General features: G+C 41.5%; 2 protein-coding genes across 3 annotated transcripts; one reads left to right on the top strand and one right to left on the bottom strand.

The window, feature by feature from the left end:
- Positions 1–189: 189 nt before the first annotated feature.
- coasy (CoA synthase) lies at positions 190–9,411 on the top strand. 2 transcript variants are annotated; one of them, XM_072374185.1, is made up of 10 exons: positions 190–356; positions 1,806–2,573; positions 2,699–2,913; positions 3,449–3,580; positions 4,794–4,983; positions 6,005–6,069; positions 6,172–6,256; positions 7,032–7,129; positions 8,020–8,166; positions 8,250–9,411. In XM_072374185.1, the coding sequence occupies exons 2-10, from the start codon at positions 1,889–1,891 to the stop codon at positions 8,307–8,309; spliced, it is 1,677 nt and encodes a 558-aa protein (XP_072230286.1). In that variant the 5' UTR covers positions 190–356; positions 1,806–1,888; the 3' UTR covers positions 8,310–9,411. The 2 variants fall into 2 exon arrangements, with proteins under 2 accessions (XP_072230286.1, XP_072230285.1); XM_072374184.1 differs by lacking the exon at positions 190–356 and having other exon boundaries at positions 1,805–2,573.
- LOC140279009 (myosin light chain kinase, smooth muscle-like) lies at positions 9,140–19,277 on the bottom strand. Its single transcript, XM_072374183.1, has 18 exons — positions 19,074–19,277; positions 18,499–18,665; positions 15,895–16,041; positions 15,611–15,763; positions 15,372–15,497; positions 15,023–15,067; positions 14,777–14,907; positions 14,518–14,674; positions 13,976–14,284; positions 13,800–13,896; positions 13,474–13,677; positions 12,689–12,906; positions 11,775–11,898; positions 11,204–11,356; positions 10,955–11,084; positions 10,676–10,757; positions 10,406–10,546; positions 9,140–10,121 (listed from the first exon to the last, which is right to left on the bottom strand). Exons 2-18 carry the CDS (start codon positions 18,662–18,664, stop codon positions 9,916–9,918), a joined length of 2,589 nt encoding a protein of 862 aa, XP_072230284.1. The 5' UTR covers position 18,665; positions 19,074–19,277; the 3' UTR covers positions 9,140–9,915.
- Positions 19,278–19,511: the final 234 nt, after the last annotated feature.

Here is a 19,511-nt window from a genome sequence, read left to right as displayed (position 1 = left end):
TTAAATTTCTTCGTGTCAGCTACATAATTTTGCTGAATCATTGTATCATAATATTATCATAGTACACAACATTGCAGCAGCTGGTTACTTGCATGGGTCAACGTGTCCCACTTTTCGCTGCTGCTCCCTCAACCAATCACGGCGCACAAAAATGGCCACGTGATTATCCTACTCAGCTCATCCGTGAGTGGCTTCCACTAGTTGGTGCCCCTTAGCCGTTTGGAAAGGGGTGGAGAAGTTGAAAACAGTTCCTTGTTGAAGAGTGTAAGATCTGCACTGTAAATATGTGAATATTTATACGTCTGTACCGCACTATTAATCCGTGTTTCTTCCTGCTGTAGATCTGCTCAACAGAGGTAAGCTGCTGCTAAACTGCAAGTGTAAATATCTGCCAGATTGTCAGTTCAGAGGGATTTACTGTTGCTGTGTTTATGGGCCGCACCATGTCGTCAGGACCAAAATACGGACTGTATATAATCTTTGACAGTACCAAAAGTCAAGTCGTTATTCTTTTCACTTTGGACTGAAATTGGCATTTTGTTGTCGCTTATTTTTTTTACATGCAATAGGTTATCATTGTAGCTCCTGATTTAGCTAGCTAGCTCTGACTCCCTATAAGTTCACCTCAGGTCTCACAGTTTACTTGTTTGTGAGCATTTCTGCTGCCGTCCTTTAGTCCGCAGCTAGCTAGCAAGAGGTCATATTGGCTAAACAACTTAGACCTCAAGATACTGAGTTACAAGCTCTATTCACGTTCAAAGCGTTTTGTTATTTGATTGGTCGATGATTGACAGTGCGACCAATAACACGCTAAGGTTTCAGTGTCTTTCCAATCATGTTTCTTGGGGGCGGTATGAGAAGGGCAGAAGTTGTTTCCCTACACCATTTGAGCTGCATGGTTGTTTGAACCTGCTCCGGAATTTAAAGGTGTAAAGAGCGCTTTGTTGTCACCTGTGCAAACTAAAGTGAGAGTGTGTAGGCGGACTCTGGCACAACGTCTCGGGGTTTAATCTGTTACTGTCACCGTGGCAACAGAGAACGTTTATAATTTACTGATACTTTAAACCTAAACTTAAACTTTAACCTTATAATTTATAAGTATGTTTATTATGTAATCTAGTTTTTCAGCTGGACAAGAACAATGTTGATAATATTCTAAAGGAGGCTAATTAGATTGCAGAAGAATTGCAGAAGAATTACTTAGACAATTATAGACATGTTGCCATTATAGCGTTAGTAAAATTTTATATTGCTACATAACCTTTGTATTATTGATTTATATATATCTATATTGGTGTTGTCTGTTATTGATTCTTAAAAAAATGACAATTTAATAATCACATTAATCAGTAAGGCACAACATTACTGAACAAAAGAGCCAAGTTTTTATTTTACAGCTTATGTCTATGTTGTCTTTTTGCTTAATTAGCTCTAATATGACTTTATCTGGCGTCAGAGTAGTGAGCCGTCGCTTCCATTTACAGGCTTTATGAAGTTATGAGCCCACGCCGCTTATCTAAAAATGCCAAACAGCTATCTGACAAATTAATCCGTGTATTACTTATATGGAAGCCTCCTGGCTGATCTAGTTTTGCATGTAAAATTTATAATAGTGTCGTCCTTAAATGTCATTAAAACATGTGCTTGCGTGTTATGTCATTAGAATGTCCCCTTTATACTTCTAACTGCATTTCAGAACATGACAGTAAATAGATTACCACCGCGGCTTTAGAAATTGCGCGGCTAATATAGTCATTTTAATGTAAAATAATGCATTCTTTCTTCACTCTGTCTTTCCCTTTCAGTGCTTCCTGTGTTTACTCACCCCATAAGAGTGACTCCTCAAATACTGTGCCTACTGTGAGTCCCCGTGACACCAGCGAGTAACATGTCCATGTTCAGCACGGGCATCCTTGTGCTGACGTCTCCTCTCCACACCCTCCCCTTGCGCATCGCTCCAGTGCTCAGCTCGGCAGCTCAGCTTGTTGACCGCACACTGTATGTCCACCTCCATCCTGGCTTGAACTTGGGAGGCGGGAGCCAGCCTCGACCAGTTTTCATTCCACCAGTGGTGGACCTGTCCACGCTCATTACTCGCCTTTACAGCAATGCAGCGGATGTATGCGGGCACTTAGATGTTCGTGTTTTGCTGACTAATGTGCGCGCTCCTCCAGCTGCCTGCAGCGGGACCACGACTCCGAACTGCCCCTTCCCCACGCCACAACCTCTGTCTCACTCCCCAGAGGTGGTGCTAACAGACTTTGCGCTGCAGGAACCACATCAGTCTCATCAGGTCACGCAGTGTCTGGAGAAGTACACTGGTCACTGCTACGTCTGTAGGCCCGGTCTGCCCTCAGTGCTGCTTCACCCAGAGCTAGTGAAGCTGCAGGAGAATGGGCACATGCTGGAAAATCAAGTGGAAAAGTCAGAACCTTTAAAGACCTACACTGATGTGGTGGTAGGGGGGACATTTGATCGTCTTCATGGGGCCCACAAGACGTTACTTAACATCTCATGTCTGCTGACCAATAGAAGGCTCACCATTGGTGTGTGCGACCAAGCAATGCTTAAAAGTGAGTGGTTAATTTTAAGCCTTTAGGTCAATTAATTAATGTATAGTTAAAATCATATATAACTGATCTCTGAAAACAACCATCAGAAGCCAGTCCCCGTGACATCCTTTCCTCCCTGGGTTTAGAAAAAGTGCTAAAGGAGCTGATAGAGCCGTACTCTCTGCGGGTCCAGAGACTACAGGAGTTCCTGCAAGACGCCAAACCTTCTCTGCAGGTGGAGATTGTGCCTCTTGAAGACCCCTTTGGAGTGTCAATAGTGGACCCCCTGCTAAAGTGCATTGTGTTTAGCGAGGAGACAAGAAAAGGAGGCGAGGCTGTAAACAAGAAACGCATTGAGAATGTAAGTTAAGAGATGAGCAGTGACACATTGCGTTGAGATGTAAAATTTGGTTATTTTGCCAGTTGTGGACATCTGGTCGTGCCTTTAAAACAGCAAGTAAATGCACAAATTCATTTTGATACAATCAAATTAACTTTCAGCGTATTTTATCAGGACGAAACTCTTTTTTTTAGGAAGATAAGAGCTGCATTCGTTTTGAGTAATCCATAGAAAGAATGAACAATGATCCAGTTTCAGAGGGTCTGAATTCTTTTCAGGTTCGGATTCTAAACACCAGAACTCTTTTAAACTCACCTGAGATTAACTGAATAGTTATTTTAAAGACTTCTGGTAGCTCAGTGCGTATAAAAGTGTGCCAGTTTTCATTATGGAAATAAAGTTCACTTGCTTGATTTAATTCAAATGAATTGATGCAGATATCACAACAGCAGCTCACTTACATAGGCTCTAGTTTAATGTGACAGAGAATCCTAAAACAAGCATACACACGATAGCATATTTATTATATTCCTAAGCTGTCTGCTTCCTGAATCAGGGCCTGCCAGCTCTTGTCCTTCATGAGATCCAGTTGCTTAAGGATGCCCACCACACTGAAATTGAAGAGGAGAAGATCAGCTCTTCCAGTCTACGCTCTCGTCTGCTGGGTACCCTCCTGACACCCCCAAAAGTAAGCTCCAGAACTCAGTTAATTTTTTTATTGGATTTCTGTGCAAAGGAAAGGGGTGTGACAGGGGTGTGAAAGGGGTGGCCCGGTTTATGAACCCTCCAGAATCTCTTTGTTTCTGCGTAACTGTGACTTCAGCCATCATCAGAATTTCAAAAGTATGTGAGCCTTGATGTCAGGTGTTTTTAGTTCTTGGGGTGGCAATTCGGTGCAAGTAATCCATTTATTTAAAGATCATGATTCTTTAATCATCTGACTTGTAACTTAAGACTTTGCTAGTTTATATCATGTTGTGCAGACAAAAGAACATCTAAAGATATATCTTTTAAAAAGTTGTTGATTCTTAGCAAGTTGGAAAAGGTTACAAAACCAACCAAACCCATTATTCAGATGGGTTAAATGACAAAGTATGATGTTGTTAAGCTGGATTCTCTTTGTCCACTATTTGGATCTGTGTAAAAATCTGAGAATGGTTTAGATTGTATTTATGTGGGTTTATAGAAAATGCTAAGGGGTTCACAAACTTTCAACCACCACTGTTAAGGATAATTAGAATGAAACAGTTTCTAACAGCCTTTTTATTTTGCCATTAAGGTCTCATCAATTGATTTAAGGAACAGAAAGATGTGGAAAAATGTTTTCAGTGAAGCCAAGGGATTCGAGAAAGTAATTCTCAGATTTTTACCCTGAAGCGCTTTGGGTTTTTTAATCATTCACAGGAACAAAACATGAAACCTAACTGACTGTTTTGTAACAGTAAAACGGTTATAGGTTTTAGCTGTAAAGAATGCTTTAATTTCCGTCTTATTTTTTAAATTTATTTCAGACACTGGGGGCAGATCTTCTTGGAGATTTTTCTGATTATTTTGTAACTATACAGTACAGACACCTTGGGTGAAAGTTGAATATGATTTAGATTGTCCTGTCAGATGACAGATTCTGTTAAAGTTGGCTGGAGAGGAAGGTGTCAGACAGATTTGAGGTAATAAGAATCTGATAGACCCAAATAGCTGAACATGAGACAGTTTTCACTGTGAGGGTGAATGGTTTGCTCGAGGAGACTCGAAACTCTTTGTTTCCTCGCCGGGGCAAATGTACAGATTATTCCTTTTTTTTTTTTTTTCCACCTCCACCCATGCTCTCAAGTTTCAGCTTGATCCCTGTACTGATTGTTGTACGTCCTGCAGCCTGGTTTCTCCTGTCTCCTGTGTGCTAGGACACATCTCATCTCCCTCCCCTTCCGTATGTCATCGGCCTGACGGGAGGCAGCGGCAGTGGCAAGAGCTCCATCGCCAAGCAGCTGGAGGCTCTCGGTGCAGTCCGGATAGACTGCGACAAACTGGGTCATGAAGTGTACCAGCTCGGCACAGCAGGCTATCACAGGGTGGTTGAAGAATTTGGGTCAGGTGAGAAAACGCTGAGCTTTCACTTCATGTTACGGTTGCAAGGATTATTTTGTGTTACCAAGAGGCAGGTTTGTCCTGATGAAATGGATGATTGTCACGATGGATCTTTAAACACTTTATTGACTGGCATGATTGGCACACCGGTCAAAGGTCAAAGACGACTCAGATGTCCCTGATTTGAGTTTGATGGAAGCTCAGTTTGACCTCGGTTAAGTGTTCGTTTAGATTCAGTTACTGAAGGAAATTCAGCATTTCAGTCCTTTATCACTTCCAAACCACTTCAGTGAGAATTTAGAACTACCATGATTAATAAATTCTTTATTTTCTGTAAGCCGAAGGCGCTTTCAGACGATAATGGTGAATGCACTCGTTTCTTACACCTACCAAAACCAACGAGAAAGTTTAAGATTTTATGAGGTCACGTCTGCTCAGTTCAAACTTTGAACACTGAGGAATCCTCTTGGATGAGACCAGGTCCTTCTACGAAAGTTTTCTGCTATCCTCAGCCGTTTTCGGTTTTTACAGTAAGCGATAAGAATAATAAGTTTGACTTATCGGTCATGAATAGTAGCAGGGATAGCACGCCAAATATTGTAATGATGTAAATTTGAAGCGTTAAACTCGGTCAGTTCATGGTATCTCCTAGATTTAAAAAATGTGTTTTGCATAGTTAGACCAGCAACAGGTGCGTCGAAGGGAAAAGATTAAACCAGAAAACACTTGGAAAAAAGAGCTTCTTTGCGCCGTTTTGCTGGCTGTCGAATCTTTTTTAACATCGTTTTCGTATGCCTGAGCTTCATCGGGTATATCATGATGAAGGATATCTAAATGAGGCATAAGAGCAGTGAAATGAATGCACAACAAAGGGAATTATTCTAAGCCAGACCAGCATTAGGACAAAGATTTGGGATAAAAATAGATTTCCCCGTAGCTTCAGTTTTCATGGTTTCTGTTTAAATGTCATACTTAAAACGTCCTGCTTACCGGTGCATTGATGAGTTTTATTCTTTGTTTCCTGTAGAAATCCTAAATGAAGACAAAACCATCGACAGACGCGTATTAGGCAGGAAGGTTTTTGGAAACCAGGTAATGTGACCGTATGCGTTATGTTTCAGCACATTACTCTATTTCTGTTGACATTTCCCATTTTACGTTTGCAGCTGAGCACAGATGATATTTTTCTTGCAGGAGCGATTAAAAGCCCTGACAGGCATTGTATGGCCTGAGATTGCTCTTCTAGTGAAGGACAGAATCAACCAAGCCAAAGGCGAAGGTATTGGATAACTTTCCACTTGTTAATCCCAGGACTGTCCTCTGTCTGTGTGGATGTTATGTTATTAAGGATGTACATTTTTTTGTATTATTTGACTTTTTAAACTTAGCTCTTCTTTTAGTTCCAACTCTAGCTTTTAATTCACTTCTTATATTAGAGTCCATGGTTCTCAGTAACCGGTTCCTTAATGTTGCTATATTTGCCGGTTTTAACATTAAATTCTGCATTTTGTTCCTTCCTGTCTGAAGTGCTCAGTTTTAGTCTCATTCAGGTGGAGGGCAGCTTCGCTGCTCATTATTTGTTCGTGCCAGATCAATCACACAGCAGGAGTTATGCAAATATGTCATATGATGGTGTTGTTTGGAAATGAAAGAAAAGGTTGAACCACAAACATAGTATGTCTGACAGTTCAGGAGCAGAACCTCCTTTGAAAGACATCGACTCCCTTTGATGAGGGCAGTGGCTTTTTAACTTTGTAGGCCTTTTTTTATGCTCAGAAAGAGGAACAAAAGAAAAAAAGAGCAGGCTAACACACTAATTGAATAAGGACACTCCTGTCCAAGGCCACTGTCTGAAGACACTGTTGTTTTATCACTGTTATGTAGAGAATGTGCAGTGTTTTTGAGTGAGTGCAACCTTTAAAATGGCAAATGAGCAGAGAAGTTGACAGTTAAGGAGGTGGATTCCAGCTCGGGTTGTTGCTCGTTGTATGTTCAAGCTGCCTTTTATCTCTTCTGTCCTATTTGTCCCTAAAAGGTTCCATGATTGTTTGCAGGTAAACAGGTTTGTGTGGTGGACGCAGCTGTTCTTCTGGAGGCCGGTTGGCAAGACTTGGTGCATGAGGTCTGGGTCACCATCATCCCTGAAGAGGAGGTAATATGTTTTTGACCCCCAGTCGTCAATAAAACAGAGAATGAGTGAGGAAAATGTATTGGATGACTGTGTCACATTTCCTAATTTGTAATAATTTGTAATGTACTGGAGCAGAGCTTATGTGGGTAAAGGGGATTCCATGTTGTTGTTTTGTTGTGAGACTTCAGAGACGTCCCCTGAACGCCTCGCATGCAGAATGTAGGAAAATGTTAGAATTCACAGGTGTTCCCTAAAGGCTTTAAGGTTCATGCTTTCTTCTTCATTTCTTGGGCTGCTTTGAGGTGAAAGGTGTGTGGTGGTGCACAGTATGTACAGTGTTTGCCAGAGAAAGAGAGCCTCTACTAAAAGAGACGGTGACTGAATAATTAAAGAAAAAAAACAAAACTCCTTGTATTAGTTGCCTTAACAGAACCATGTGGAACCACATCATGTGGTGAAAGCCATTCTCTACAACCCTCACATGCAGGTTATCCTCAGTTTTCTGATGTTCGGCTTTCGCAACTAACCGGCATACTTTGCCTAATTATGTGAACCAGACATTCACGACTTCACGCTCAACACCTGCATCTTCAGTAAGACGCCCACCAAGTGTGAAGTGGATGTGATGAATAATTTAAAAAAGCAAACGCGTATACAGACCGCTGCATTTACCACAGCCTCGATTTAAAGCAGTTTAAAAGAAGAAAATATGTATTGCTCACCTTGAATTTGCTGTCAGCAACACATCTCAAAAGGTTGGTACAAGGACATGTTTGACACTTTTTAGCGTCCCTTCTTCTGACAACAGTCCATGAACAACTGGGAACTTTGAACTTAGACGCTTTGGATAAAAGCGACGGCTAAATGCATAAAGAGTTTCTGAAACTCTCTTTCTGGCTTTCCCCTCCCAGGCCGTGTTGCGGATAACGGAGCGAGATGGTGTGAGCACAGAAGACGCCCTGCGCAGGCTGCAGAGTCAGTGGGCAAACAGCAAGCAGGTCGAGCATGCTAACGTTGTGCTCAGCACTCTGTGGGAGCCAGAGGTCACTCGGAAACAGGTCAGACACTCATTATCCGCATTGCACGAAAAGGAGAAAGTCGCATGTTTTGTGGTGATTTTCTACGGTTTTGCTTTGTAAAGGTACTGAAAGCTTGGGATCATCTTCAGAAGAGGATCAAGCAGACGTCAGAGGGACAGTAGGAGGATGACTGTGTCCCGGCGCCATGACATCTGACTTGTGCAAACACAACTAACGTGTGTCCAGCTCAGGGACATGTTTGCACAAAGGACTGACCCACATAAGGATAGGCTGCCTTACAAAAGAGTGAGGATGGCCATCGTACCGTCGCAGCATACGTCCTCACTCCTTTGACCACGACTCAGTGCCTGATAGACTTTCCACAGGTTTTTAAACGCTAGTTTTATTTCAAAAGGTTAACTTTTAAAACAGTCCCTAAGAAAATGACTTGAGATATTTCAGTCTGGAATATCCGTTTGGTACTAATAAAGTGTTCTCTTTACGGAAGTACTTTAGAGCCATTTCATCCAGAGACTTTCATAGAACAGTTAAGATAATTTCAAGAATGTTGATCAGTGCGTTTCACTTTAAATCCTGTTATCTAATAACTTCAAATCAAGTATGTTTAGGTAAAGGTAGTGGCATTGTCAATTAAGACAGAATTATGTGATATATTTGTTTTAGAAAAGGTTTTAAATGTGGGAAACTACTGTAAATGACCAATTAATGTATTTTATAGTAAGAAATATGTGCTGTGGGAACTGATCTTAGAAAAAACTCATTTTTATTCGGCCCCATAAAGTGAAACAGACGACGTGAAACTTGATTCAGGGCATTACTAAAAAGAAAGCAACTTGGCAACGTAGTGGTAGAAAATGGGAGTAACTTTAATACATGTTGAGATAAATCAAGTTTAGTCAGATGGATGGATTATGGGAAGCCTTGTAAGCCAGTGAATGGGTCTTATGTTGGAGATTCCTTCAAATGACCCCTGAAACTATCTGCATGAAAAGATGTTAAATATTTTTATTCCAACAACTGCTCACTACAAAATACGTTTTTCCAAGAACCAGTTGTCATGCGACACTACTCGAGTACGGAATACTCGAATAATAGTTTGTCTAAAAAGAACCGGAAACCCTCATTTCGCACACATTTCAACTGAAATGGTGTCAAACCACAGAATGTTTACATAAGAAAATACTGTTTCAGCCATATTCTAAACCACAAAGCATGTGTCCATCCGTCCATCTGTTTACTTGCACGTGACCGGCTTTATAAAAATCAATGCAAGACATTAAATGTTTTCCACCAACCAGTGGTCTCCATTATTCTCATTCATTTGAAGGCCTTGCTTTGAATTCATGTAGAATTGAAATTTAACAGTAATCCGTGGATTTCAGAAATTGTAAGTATTTCACTCATAACTGTAACATTTATCCCTCAGACAAAATGCTTTCTTTACTGCATTTTAAGAAAAAAAAAAAAAAAAACGTGAACAATACCTTAATGTGCAAAATATTAGAGGAGCTCTGTCCTAGTGTATATCATCACCTCGTGTTAATACAAAACCTTGCATAGCAGTAGACGAACAGGCCAGCCACACATTAAGGATACAGAGTGCACCAGTGACTCGTAATTTGAAATAAAGGGTTTAGGGTCTGTAACTTCACCAACTCCTTGATGAGAACACACCCTTTTTTTGCCTCGCACTCATGTGTATGCATCCATAGCGAATAACTGCGCATCCATGTGTTGACAAAATAGAAGGGAAATCCACACATTGCCTCACAGCTCCACTTTCAGCTTGGCAGAGCACATTGCTTCTCCCAGCTTGTTCTTGGCTCTGCACTCGTAAACCCCGGAGTCAGAAGGCCTCAAATCATCCAGAACCAGAGAGCAGAGCCCATCTTCGTCCTGCTCAATGGCCACTCTGGATGATTCAGACACCGGCTCCTCATTCTGCAGCCACTTCACGTCCGGCTGTGGATAGCCTGGAATTTACACAAATAAATAAAACATTACTGCACAACAGTCTGCAATATGACTTTAACCAAATATTTGAAGATTTAAGGCCTTGAATCTTAATGATCAAAATACAAGATATTTTGTTAAATACTGAGATTTAGTAAGTTTTAGTCATTTTGATAAGAACCAGGAGATGTGTAAAAATGGAAAAACTGTTGAATATATATCCATCCATCTATCTCCACTGAAAGCAAAGTATTTGAGTCAGTGCTTCTGCGCTCAGCAAAGCGTGCGACAGCTCTGTCAGTACCATTGACGAGGCACGTTAGCTGGGCAGTGGCTCCCTTTGGAAGGGTGGTGTCCTTCAGGGTCTGCTGGAAGCGAGGCTCAATCTGCAGCTGCCTGTCCAGCGACTGGATGGCCGCCTCTGCCTCTTGGCTCCAGCCTGGCTCTAGATGACGGGAGGGGGGGGTGCATCATGAAGAAAAACAGATCACAAAAGACCAAACTTGAAGTGACAATCTCAAACAGTCATTTGCCACATGTATGCAGATTTAGGACCGAATTATGTCTGCGTTACCCTCTGAGGAGCCGCCAGGAGAGTCTGGCCTGTTGGAGAGGTTAGCCATTCGATTTAGGGCCAAAACAGCTTGGCCAGTTTTCTGGAGGTTGAAAGGGGGAAAAAAATAAAAAAATAAAATTCAATTTGAATGACCAACAACACTCATGACCCATCTTAAGGTCTATTCTTGGAGAACAGAATTAAACATTCATTACAGGGAAGCACTCATTTAGAAAGATCTGTCATCTATCCTATGCTTGGCTAACAACACTGGCAAAAGCTTTCCTGATAAGCTACCTTCCACTTGCGCTTGGCCAGAAAGCGCTTCATCCTGTCTTTGTTAAGAGACTTTGTAGGTCTGCGATTCAGAGGTGTGAAAGAGGCCATCCAGGAGTGGGCGAGGGCCTCGGTACACGACAACCTGCCTCTGGAGTGAAGAAGAGACCAATATGGGGGGCAAAAAAAAAAAAAAAGGCCATCAAATGCTGCTCATAAGGTGGGAGGAGAAATGTTGCTCAGAATCTGTGCAAACAAAATCAGGCTAACCTCCGGTCTTTCTTCAGCAAGGAACTGATAAAGTCTTTAGCTTCATCAGAGATGTCTTCAAAAGTCTCCGGGTCAAACTTGTAGCGAGCAGCTGTCACAGAAGCTAAAGTCTCAGCATCATTGTTTCCCTGGAAGGGGGACTCTCCACTCAGCCTGGAACGGACAACATAATGAACATGAGCTTGAACATCTTTGTCTAGTGAAATGTTTTTCACAAACAGCATGTCCCTCTTTGTCAAGTCAGTTTTTTTAATTTATTTATTTATTTTTTTTTTATCTTAAGGCAAGGGCTAAGTTGATTCTAATTATTCCTGCTGCTGCTCAGCTGGAATAGTTCGAGGGGAATGTTATACCAAGTGAGCACCAGCAGAGGGCGCTAAATCTGCATTTGTGGAGCTACATGAATCCAGAATGGAAACATTAAGGTCCCTTCTGTAAATATAATGCACATGTTATTTTATTTTTAAGAGCTTACATGTCACAAGTCTTCCACAGTCCACTTTTGTTTGGTCTTTTAATACATCTAACTTTGGCTAGAAATTAAAGCCACCATCACCACAGTCGCACTCACAAGATGAAGCAGATGACTCCGATGCTCCACATGTCAGTTTCCAGGCCCACAGGCTCATAGCTGATGACCTCAGGGGCCACAAACTCTGGCGTGCCGTGCATCACCATTAGAGGTTTACCCTCCTCTGAAAAAACAAAAACAAAACAACCCTTTTAAACTGCCATCCTGAATATTTGAGCATTGTATGGTCTATTCAACAGAAGAGTTTAGCGGTTACTAGATAGATCAGCCAGTCCGAATCATCCAGTTTAAAACGCCTCACATACTTTTCTGCAAATATCAAACTGATATCAAGTCAGTCATCTGCCTCAAGTGTTCATGACGCAACCGCCATTGTAGGCCTCTAGACACCTTGATCTTATCTTTGGCATGTATTCAAATACTTCATCTGGTCTTGCCTTTTTATTTTTTAGGATGGAATGGGGTAAAATGTGTTGAGAAGTTGGCAAAATACTAAATTTTATATATGGCTTAAAAGTAAAAGAAAAAAGTAAGAAAATCTTTAAACGATTCATTAAAAAAAAAAAAAAAAGTTTTTAAAAGTCTGAGATGGTAAACCTACCCTTCGATATAAAAAAAATAAATTGACTTCAGGCATCTCGTGGATGTTCACTCTTCAGCCAAATCAGAAACATTTAGGCTTTTGACAACTAATGTCATATATCCTCGCCTCTGAAAAAAAATTTGAACCTCTTGTGTAGGCCTGCCTCACGCAATAACATTTGAGCATAAGAGTTTTGATATAGCCATAATCAGAATAGTTCATCCCTGTACACACAACCCGATTAAGTCGCTGTACCTTGTGGGAAAGTGCAAGAATGATGAGGTTTACAGGATATCTGCTGTATCAAATCAAATTAGCCAAATCAGAATAATCATTGAGATCATTTCCACAGTAAATCCAACATACTCACCCAGTTCACTGGCCAAGCCAAAGTCAATGATCTTGATCCGCATACCAGTTGTATCCACGCAGACAATGTTCTCTGGTTTGAGGTCCAGGTGGACAATGTTCCGCTTGTGAACGTACTGCATGCCCTCCAGGATCTGCTGCATGTAGCGAGCACTGGTGGGCTCCGTGTGCTCAAAGTTGTCATCCACGATGCGTTCAAAGAGCTCCCCGCCTGCAATACTAGGCAGATGAACAACCACACAGGTTCATGCCTCTGGTTCTCTTCCACTTAAGTGGCACAGACTAAAATAGGTTTGATTAGCTGAAAATGTTAAGAATATTGTTGCCACAGTTTTATTGCTTTATTTGATGCAGATTGCTGTACAACACCAGACTGCACTGTTATTCAACTTGCAAGTATCTTAAATCCACAAAATGCAGTTAAAGAGTACATGTCCATCAAATTTTTTTCAAAATATCTTGTATTTTGATCATTAAGATTCAAGGCCTTAAATCTTCAAATATTTGGTTAAAGTCATATTGCAGACTGTTGTGCAGTAATGTTTTTCCAAGGTTGCTACACATGATTTTGTTTCAACTGACAGTTTTACCTACAAAACTGTCAGTGACAGTTTAAACCACACATTTAACCAACATTGCCACAGCAGCACGATTGCACATGGCGACATAACAGTGACGCGACTCTGCAGACACTGCCTTTAGGTGAGCATTGGAAATCTCAAATCTCAACTACAGCACAGTTAACCCCCCCAAAAAAACCCAAAAAGAATAAGCAGGATTACGCACTACTCCATGACCATGACCATCTCTGAACGGGTATCATAGGCAGCCAGACACTGGACAAGTTTTGGGTGGTGAAGCTTGTTCATTAGTTGGATCTCTTTGCGAGCTTCTGATTTGTCCTTAGAGGTGCGAGCTCGGTAGAACTTGCCAGCGCACACCTGGCCTGTCTCTTTGTTGGTCAGCCGGTAGACCTCGCCAAACTTTCCACTGGAATATTCAGAGTGTAAGAAGCATTAAAATTTCTCAGTTCTGCAAGCTAACAGTTGGTTGGTTTTAAGTTTGCTTGATTTAATATTTGCTGAAAAGATCTATAAGAAAGGAAAACTTACTATCCCAGCTTCTCATGGACATCATAATGGTCCTTGATCTTATGTTTGGTGTCAACGTCCACTGTGACGTAAGACTCCGGTTCGTCATTCTTTTCTGCTTTAATCACAAATGTGCAGATGATATTAGGTTAGTTTCTTGCAACAGATTCCATAAACACTGAAAGCACGTCACTCACTTGCAGTTGCCATCTTGACACTCCCAGACTCCTGGCTTGGCTCACTGATCCCTGCTGAGTTGTAAGCTCTGACGCGGAAGCGGTACAGCCCCAGTGGCTCCAAGCCTGAGCGGATGTGGTACGACGTGTTCTTACTCCGGCTTATTTCAGTCCAGCTCCCAGGCTTATCTGGGCCTTCTTGACGGACCTCCACAATGTAGCCCAGCACGGCCGTGCCTCCGTCGTAGCTGGGGCCAGTCCAGGACAGGACCAGGGAATGAGTGGAGAGCCGGGAAACAACAGGTTGGGATGCCGGTGGAGAGGGCTGGTCTGAGGAGAAATGCAAATGCTTTCAACCATATACCTGGAGATACTGACAATTGGAGCCATTTCCTGAACTTAATGATGTTGAGGAGTTTGTTACAGCAACAGTTTGTGCATTTTCTTCCCATCTTTTCCTGCTCAACAGGGTTTTTATTTCATGTCCATCTGCATCCTTTCTTAAGGAACAAGTGACTTTAAAGAACAAGTGAAATCTTAATATTGAAAAGAATTAATCTCACCTATGACACTGAGGGATACTGTGTGCTGAGCAGAGCCGGCTCGGTTTCGTACGACGACCGTATATGACCCTGTGTCGTCTGGGACGGCCTCAGAGATGTCCACGCTGCTTTGCGTCCTCGTGCTCTTGACTGATGTTCGAGGGTCCTCTGCCACCACCTGGAGAGGAAGAAAGACGGAAGTGTCCACTGAGTGAGAAAAGAATTTCAAAGTTTAAGTGCACAAAAAAATGGGTAATCAAGTGAGACTTGCAAGTTTTACCTTGGCTTTGTTGTAAATCCAGCAACAAGCCACAGGCACAGAGCTGCTCCTGAACTCACAGAGTAGCTGCACCTGCTCACCCACACGAACCTCCACCTTCTCTGGTGGGTCCAGAAACTCCACAGGAGGCCCTGAAGAAAAGTGGAAAAGTTTGTTTGTTTCTGCATTTAAAGAATTTTTTATTTTTGGTGTGAAGGCAATAAATTTCAACTAATCCACTTGAATTATGTGGTTTTCGCCACTCACCCTTGCTAGTGGAGGCTTTTGTTTGAAGGCTGCTGTCTCTGATAACTGTGGACAATGAAGAAGTCAGTGAACTTACACAATAGGGTTATTTAAACAGTGACTAACCAATCGCACGGCAGCAGTCATGTTTGGTTGCATGTGCAAACACAGCAGTCAAATTGTAGCCAATGAACTGTATATTTAAAATTGCCAAGTAGCTGCTGGATATTATTATGATATACATAGCTATTTAAAATGATCTATATTGAATTTTACATTCATATCAAGGAAAATAGCAGAAACAAGAGATTTTATGTGTGTATAAAAGTACAAAGGCTTTTATGAAGCTCATCTAAATTCTACAATCTACCTTTATCCTTTTCCTCTCTCTGGTGGCTTTCTTCCTTAGACTCTGAGGACAGTACAGAGTTTTCAGTCTTGAATGTGACCTCGCTGTGCCACTCCTGATTATTTGCTCTGGAGACTTCCTGTGTTGCTGCTCCATTGTAAACAGAGATGGACAGGATTTAATGTACCCAAATCTATTCACCGTGCTTCTGCTGATTACTCATACTGCATCCAATGTTTGCAGTTCATTTCTAACTCTACCTGTTATTTGTAATGTTGCACTGCTTGACCTCTTTCCTGCTGAATTCTCAGCAATGCAAGTGTACACCCCAGCGTTTCCAGAAGAGCATTTGGTCAGGGTCAGACAGGCGACACCATTTTTGAAGGAAGTATTACTCGAATGCACCGTTCTGCCTGATAACCACAAAGAATTGGGAAAAACATTAAGATCGAAAATGAAATTGTACATGAGAGCTTTGGCTGGCTTTGTCTTTCTTCTCTTTCTTGCTCCTAATGGTATTTCGAAAGAAACAGTAATTCATTACCATCATGTTGCCAGGAAACACTCAGAGGTTGACTTCCTGCGACAACTCCCCGTAATGTAGCTTCACCTCCATCACAGACTGCACAGTCCCTGAGTGGTTCTGTGAAGCGAGGCGTTTCCAGAGTCTCAGCTTTTACCTGTGTGACATCTTAACAGAAAGGAGTTGTAAAAGTCTCACTTTAAGAATTCACCCTTTTCCCCTCAGTGACCCATCAGGAAAAGTTCTTCATAATGAGATTCGGATGTGCATGTTTTGGTAAAGAAATGTATCGTAAGACAGCAGCCCAGTCATGAAGTAGTGCAAATAACATAACAAGAGAATAGATAACTGAAACTATTCCAGATGTAAAAATATGTCTCTTATCTGTGGTGCAAGAGTGTTACATTTGTAAGTGATGTGGAATTTGGCGTGATGTTTACAATATTTTCCCACCAGATGTTGCTTGCACATGTGTATTTTGGTGTTGGAATGTCTAGCGTCTGGATGGTCGAATGCCTTCAATCAGCCTGTCTGAGGGTTCATTTTGGGAACAAAGGAGGCAGGCATGTTGTATTTAATGTCATTGCACTCATATCGCAGGAGAACACAGACTATTTCAGTTACAGTTTCCACAACAACAAAATCAACTTATGATGATCTCGTTTGCTCCTTCATCAGTGTTTTTTGACATAATTGTACAAATTCAATGTACCAGATTCCAGTGTCCCAGATGGTCCTTTTCTCTCCTTTTTTTGTTTTAATGCTTTGTCCTCATAAAGGTTTTGAGTTACAGTCTGAAGCACACACAGGAGCTGCAGCGGGATGTGGACAGTGTACAGACCAAGTTTCAGAACTTTTTCTCATTCCTCAGATTACATTACTTAAACAACCCTGTTTCCAGGGAAATCTGGCCAAGCACAATTTGCTCATTATTTAAACACCAAACTATTTTTGGAACTATTTGGCAAGTATTTTGCCAAGATCAAATATGAAAAGTTAACACTGCAAGTTTTTGTTCCGTAGCTGCTCTTTTTGAGTCTGACACGAAAAAAAAAATTGGAACAGGGCCATACTGTACGTGTCTTTGTTTCGTCACCTATTATTTTCACAACACTCTGCACCACCAAACGTTTTCAGTGGGGGACGGACCTGGGCTGCAGGGAGGTCTTTTCAGCACCTGGACAAGCCCTTCCACACAAAATTAGTCATTCAGAGAGCAGCGTAGTATATGCTTTTTTGCTTTTTTGTACCACAGATTATGTAATCCAGCCCAGTATCACCATAAATTGTGAAATAGGAACATTTGTCCACACATCAAAAATGTAGTCCAGGCTTAAAATCCAGGCTTAAAACTTGTGAGATGCAAATATTTCAGTAGGCAGTCGTTTGGGGCAGCTTGTGTCTTTTTGCTTGATAGGAGCTGTGCTTAATGAGTACTAAACTGTGTAGTCTAGTTTTCTAATCGTAACCATGTGCTTGTAACTCCTAACTATTACCATTGGCAGATGAGAGCAACGTAGAACACTTGTATTCACGGAAATAGAAAAGTGAAAGTGGGGATAGGGTTGTTCAGGTTGTGATCTGAACCAGACCAGGGGAGCGGCAACGTCATCACATTGTGACAGGAGTGGAAATGTCATCAGCTGCATCACAGCAGCGAACCGAGGGAGGAAAATGTAGCAGCTGTATGCTTTTTTTTAACCTTTTCTGTGAATTAGCTTTGTATTTTTCTGTTTAACAACATACTTTTTTTTCTTCTGTTATGTGATTGCGCCAAATTCTTCGCAATTATAGATTGAAAAATATTATTTTTAAACAGTCGAACAATTTGCCCACACAATGTTGAGCCACTTCCCATCTCTACTTCTAAGAGACTCAACCTCCCCGAGATGCTGATAAATATGATTAGTATAACATGACCTCTGGTCTTCTTTTAACAACTGGTGAGCTATAGGGATGAAGTCTGCGGGTTTGGTAGTAACGTTTTGTTAAGATCTTCTGATTTTTGTTCGATTCGTCTTGCTTTTCTTGTATTCTCAGTATTCCACTAAACTTAATTTATGTTCATTTTTACATCTGTGGGCCTTCTGCGTCTTGGTTAGTTTTATATCCCGTTTGACTTTGTAGTGTTTATGTAACCTCAGTTGGTTTCCCATTTTTTTCCAGTGTGAGTTGATTCATTGCATCTGTGATAGCTAATTATCCCTGTAAAGAATTAGGCTCCTTGGTTCTGATTCTCTTTGTTTAGGCCAGTTTGTCATTGTTAATTGTGTGTCCAGCCCTATTCTATGCTGAGCTTTGTTCACTGCCAAAAACCTTGCTTGTTTTTTATATTTTTTTTATCTAATTTAATTCTTATTTTTATCGTATTTCTTTATACCTGTGGCAGCAGCTTCTTCTGTTAAGGAGTTTTGCAGGTAAGATATAGCTTCGTTTGGTGAACATCTTCCTGTCTCTACTTTTGATCTGGCATTTGAGTCTTCTCCTTCAACTTTGCACTCACTGGGATAGGTTCCGGTTATCTTTATATTATCTACGGTTCAAAATGATAGAACCCAGAAGCTGGGTCCTATGTTGCAAAACTAAACTGAATTCAAGAGAATTAACTTGTTTTAAGGACTTTACCTGCTGCAGATGAGACTCCCAGTTTCTTGTTTTCAGATAATATCCTCTCAGTGGTTTCCAGTCCGTTCTCTCTCTGCTTCCCCACACTGCCTGGTCGATTCTGAGGCTTGAGGGCCAACCTGAAGGTGGATACATAGGTCTTTGGCTTTCTGCCATCTTTGTCCATCCTGGATTTAAAATGACAAATCAACAACTGAGTTCAAACAGAAGAGGTTTCCTCTTCCTCTCTTGTTTGGGAATCACTTTACTCAGTTTCTAAGCATGGTGTGCATGTTGTCCTGTCTGTATTCACACATCATTTGAGATGCCAGCAGGAGGAGTCTCTGCTTTCAGACTGCCTCTGAAATCACTACCCTCTCTCTGCTCAGCAGAACCCAGCAAACAGTTTATCAGAAGGCCAATGAAAAGCACTCATGTCCAGCCCCCGCCGCCTCTCAATACTGAGGACAGGGAGGCGGAAGGAAGAGAGTATAGGAAATGTGTGGGTGAGAAACAGAAAGCTGCGAAGAAACAGAAAGCAACAAGTTGGGAAAGTAAAAAAGAAACACACAAAAAGAAATAAAAACCATATTTACCTCCAAAAAGTTTGTGTCTTCTTTCAGACCATAATCACAGACTTCCACTCCAGCTTCTTTTTGCCATTTTATCCCTTGTAAACACCTTTTCCCTGTGAGCACTCAGCAAACAGTTGCGTGAGCCACTCTGGCAAAGTCACCACAGGAATCAAGAAGAGCCAGTAGAGCAGCTTTCTATATGCATTCGCTCCGCTCTGCAGCAGGTGACAAGAAGCAGGATCATTGAGGTGGCCGTTTGAAAGCGTACGAGACTGCTTGAATGAAATTGGAGAACCATGTGACCACAGCATTCACCAAATAGTGAAACCCTTTAAATGTGACTGATATTGAACTAGCTTCTGGTTGGGTGTGTTCCCAAGGTGTGTTCTCTTGAACCTTTTGTAGTGAACAATTGTTAGCCACAGGCTAGTTGTCTCCAGTCTGTCTATTCAAATCATG

Source organism: Leuresthes tenuis, unplaced genomic scaffold, assembly GCF_036924035.1.
Source record: "Leuresthes tenuis unplaced genomic scaffold, fLeuTen1.0.hap1 SCAF_20, whole genome shotgun sequence".
Taxonomy (NCBI): Eukaryota; Metazoa; Chordata; class Actinopteri; order Atheriniformes; family Atherinopsidae; genus Leuresthes; species Leuresthes tenuis.
The sequence above is the reverse complement of the archived record's forward strand: the minus strand, read 5'-3'. Positions and strand labels throughout refer to the sequence as shown.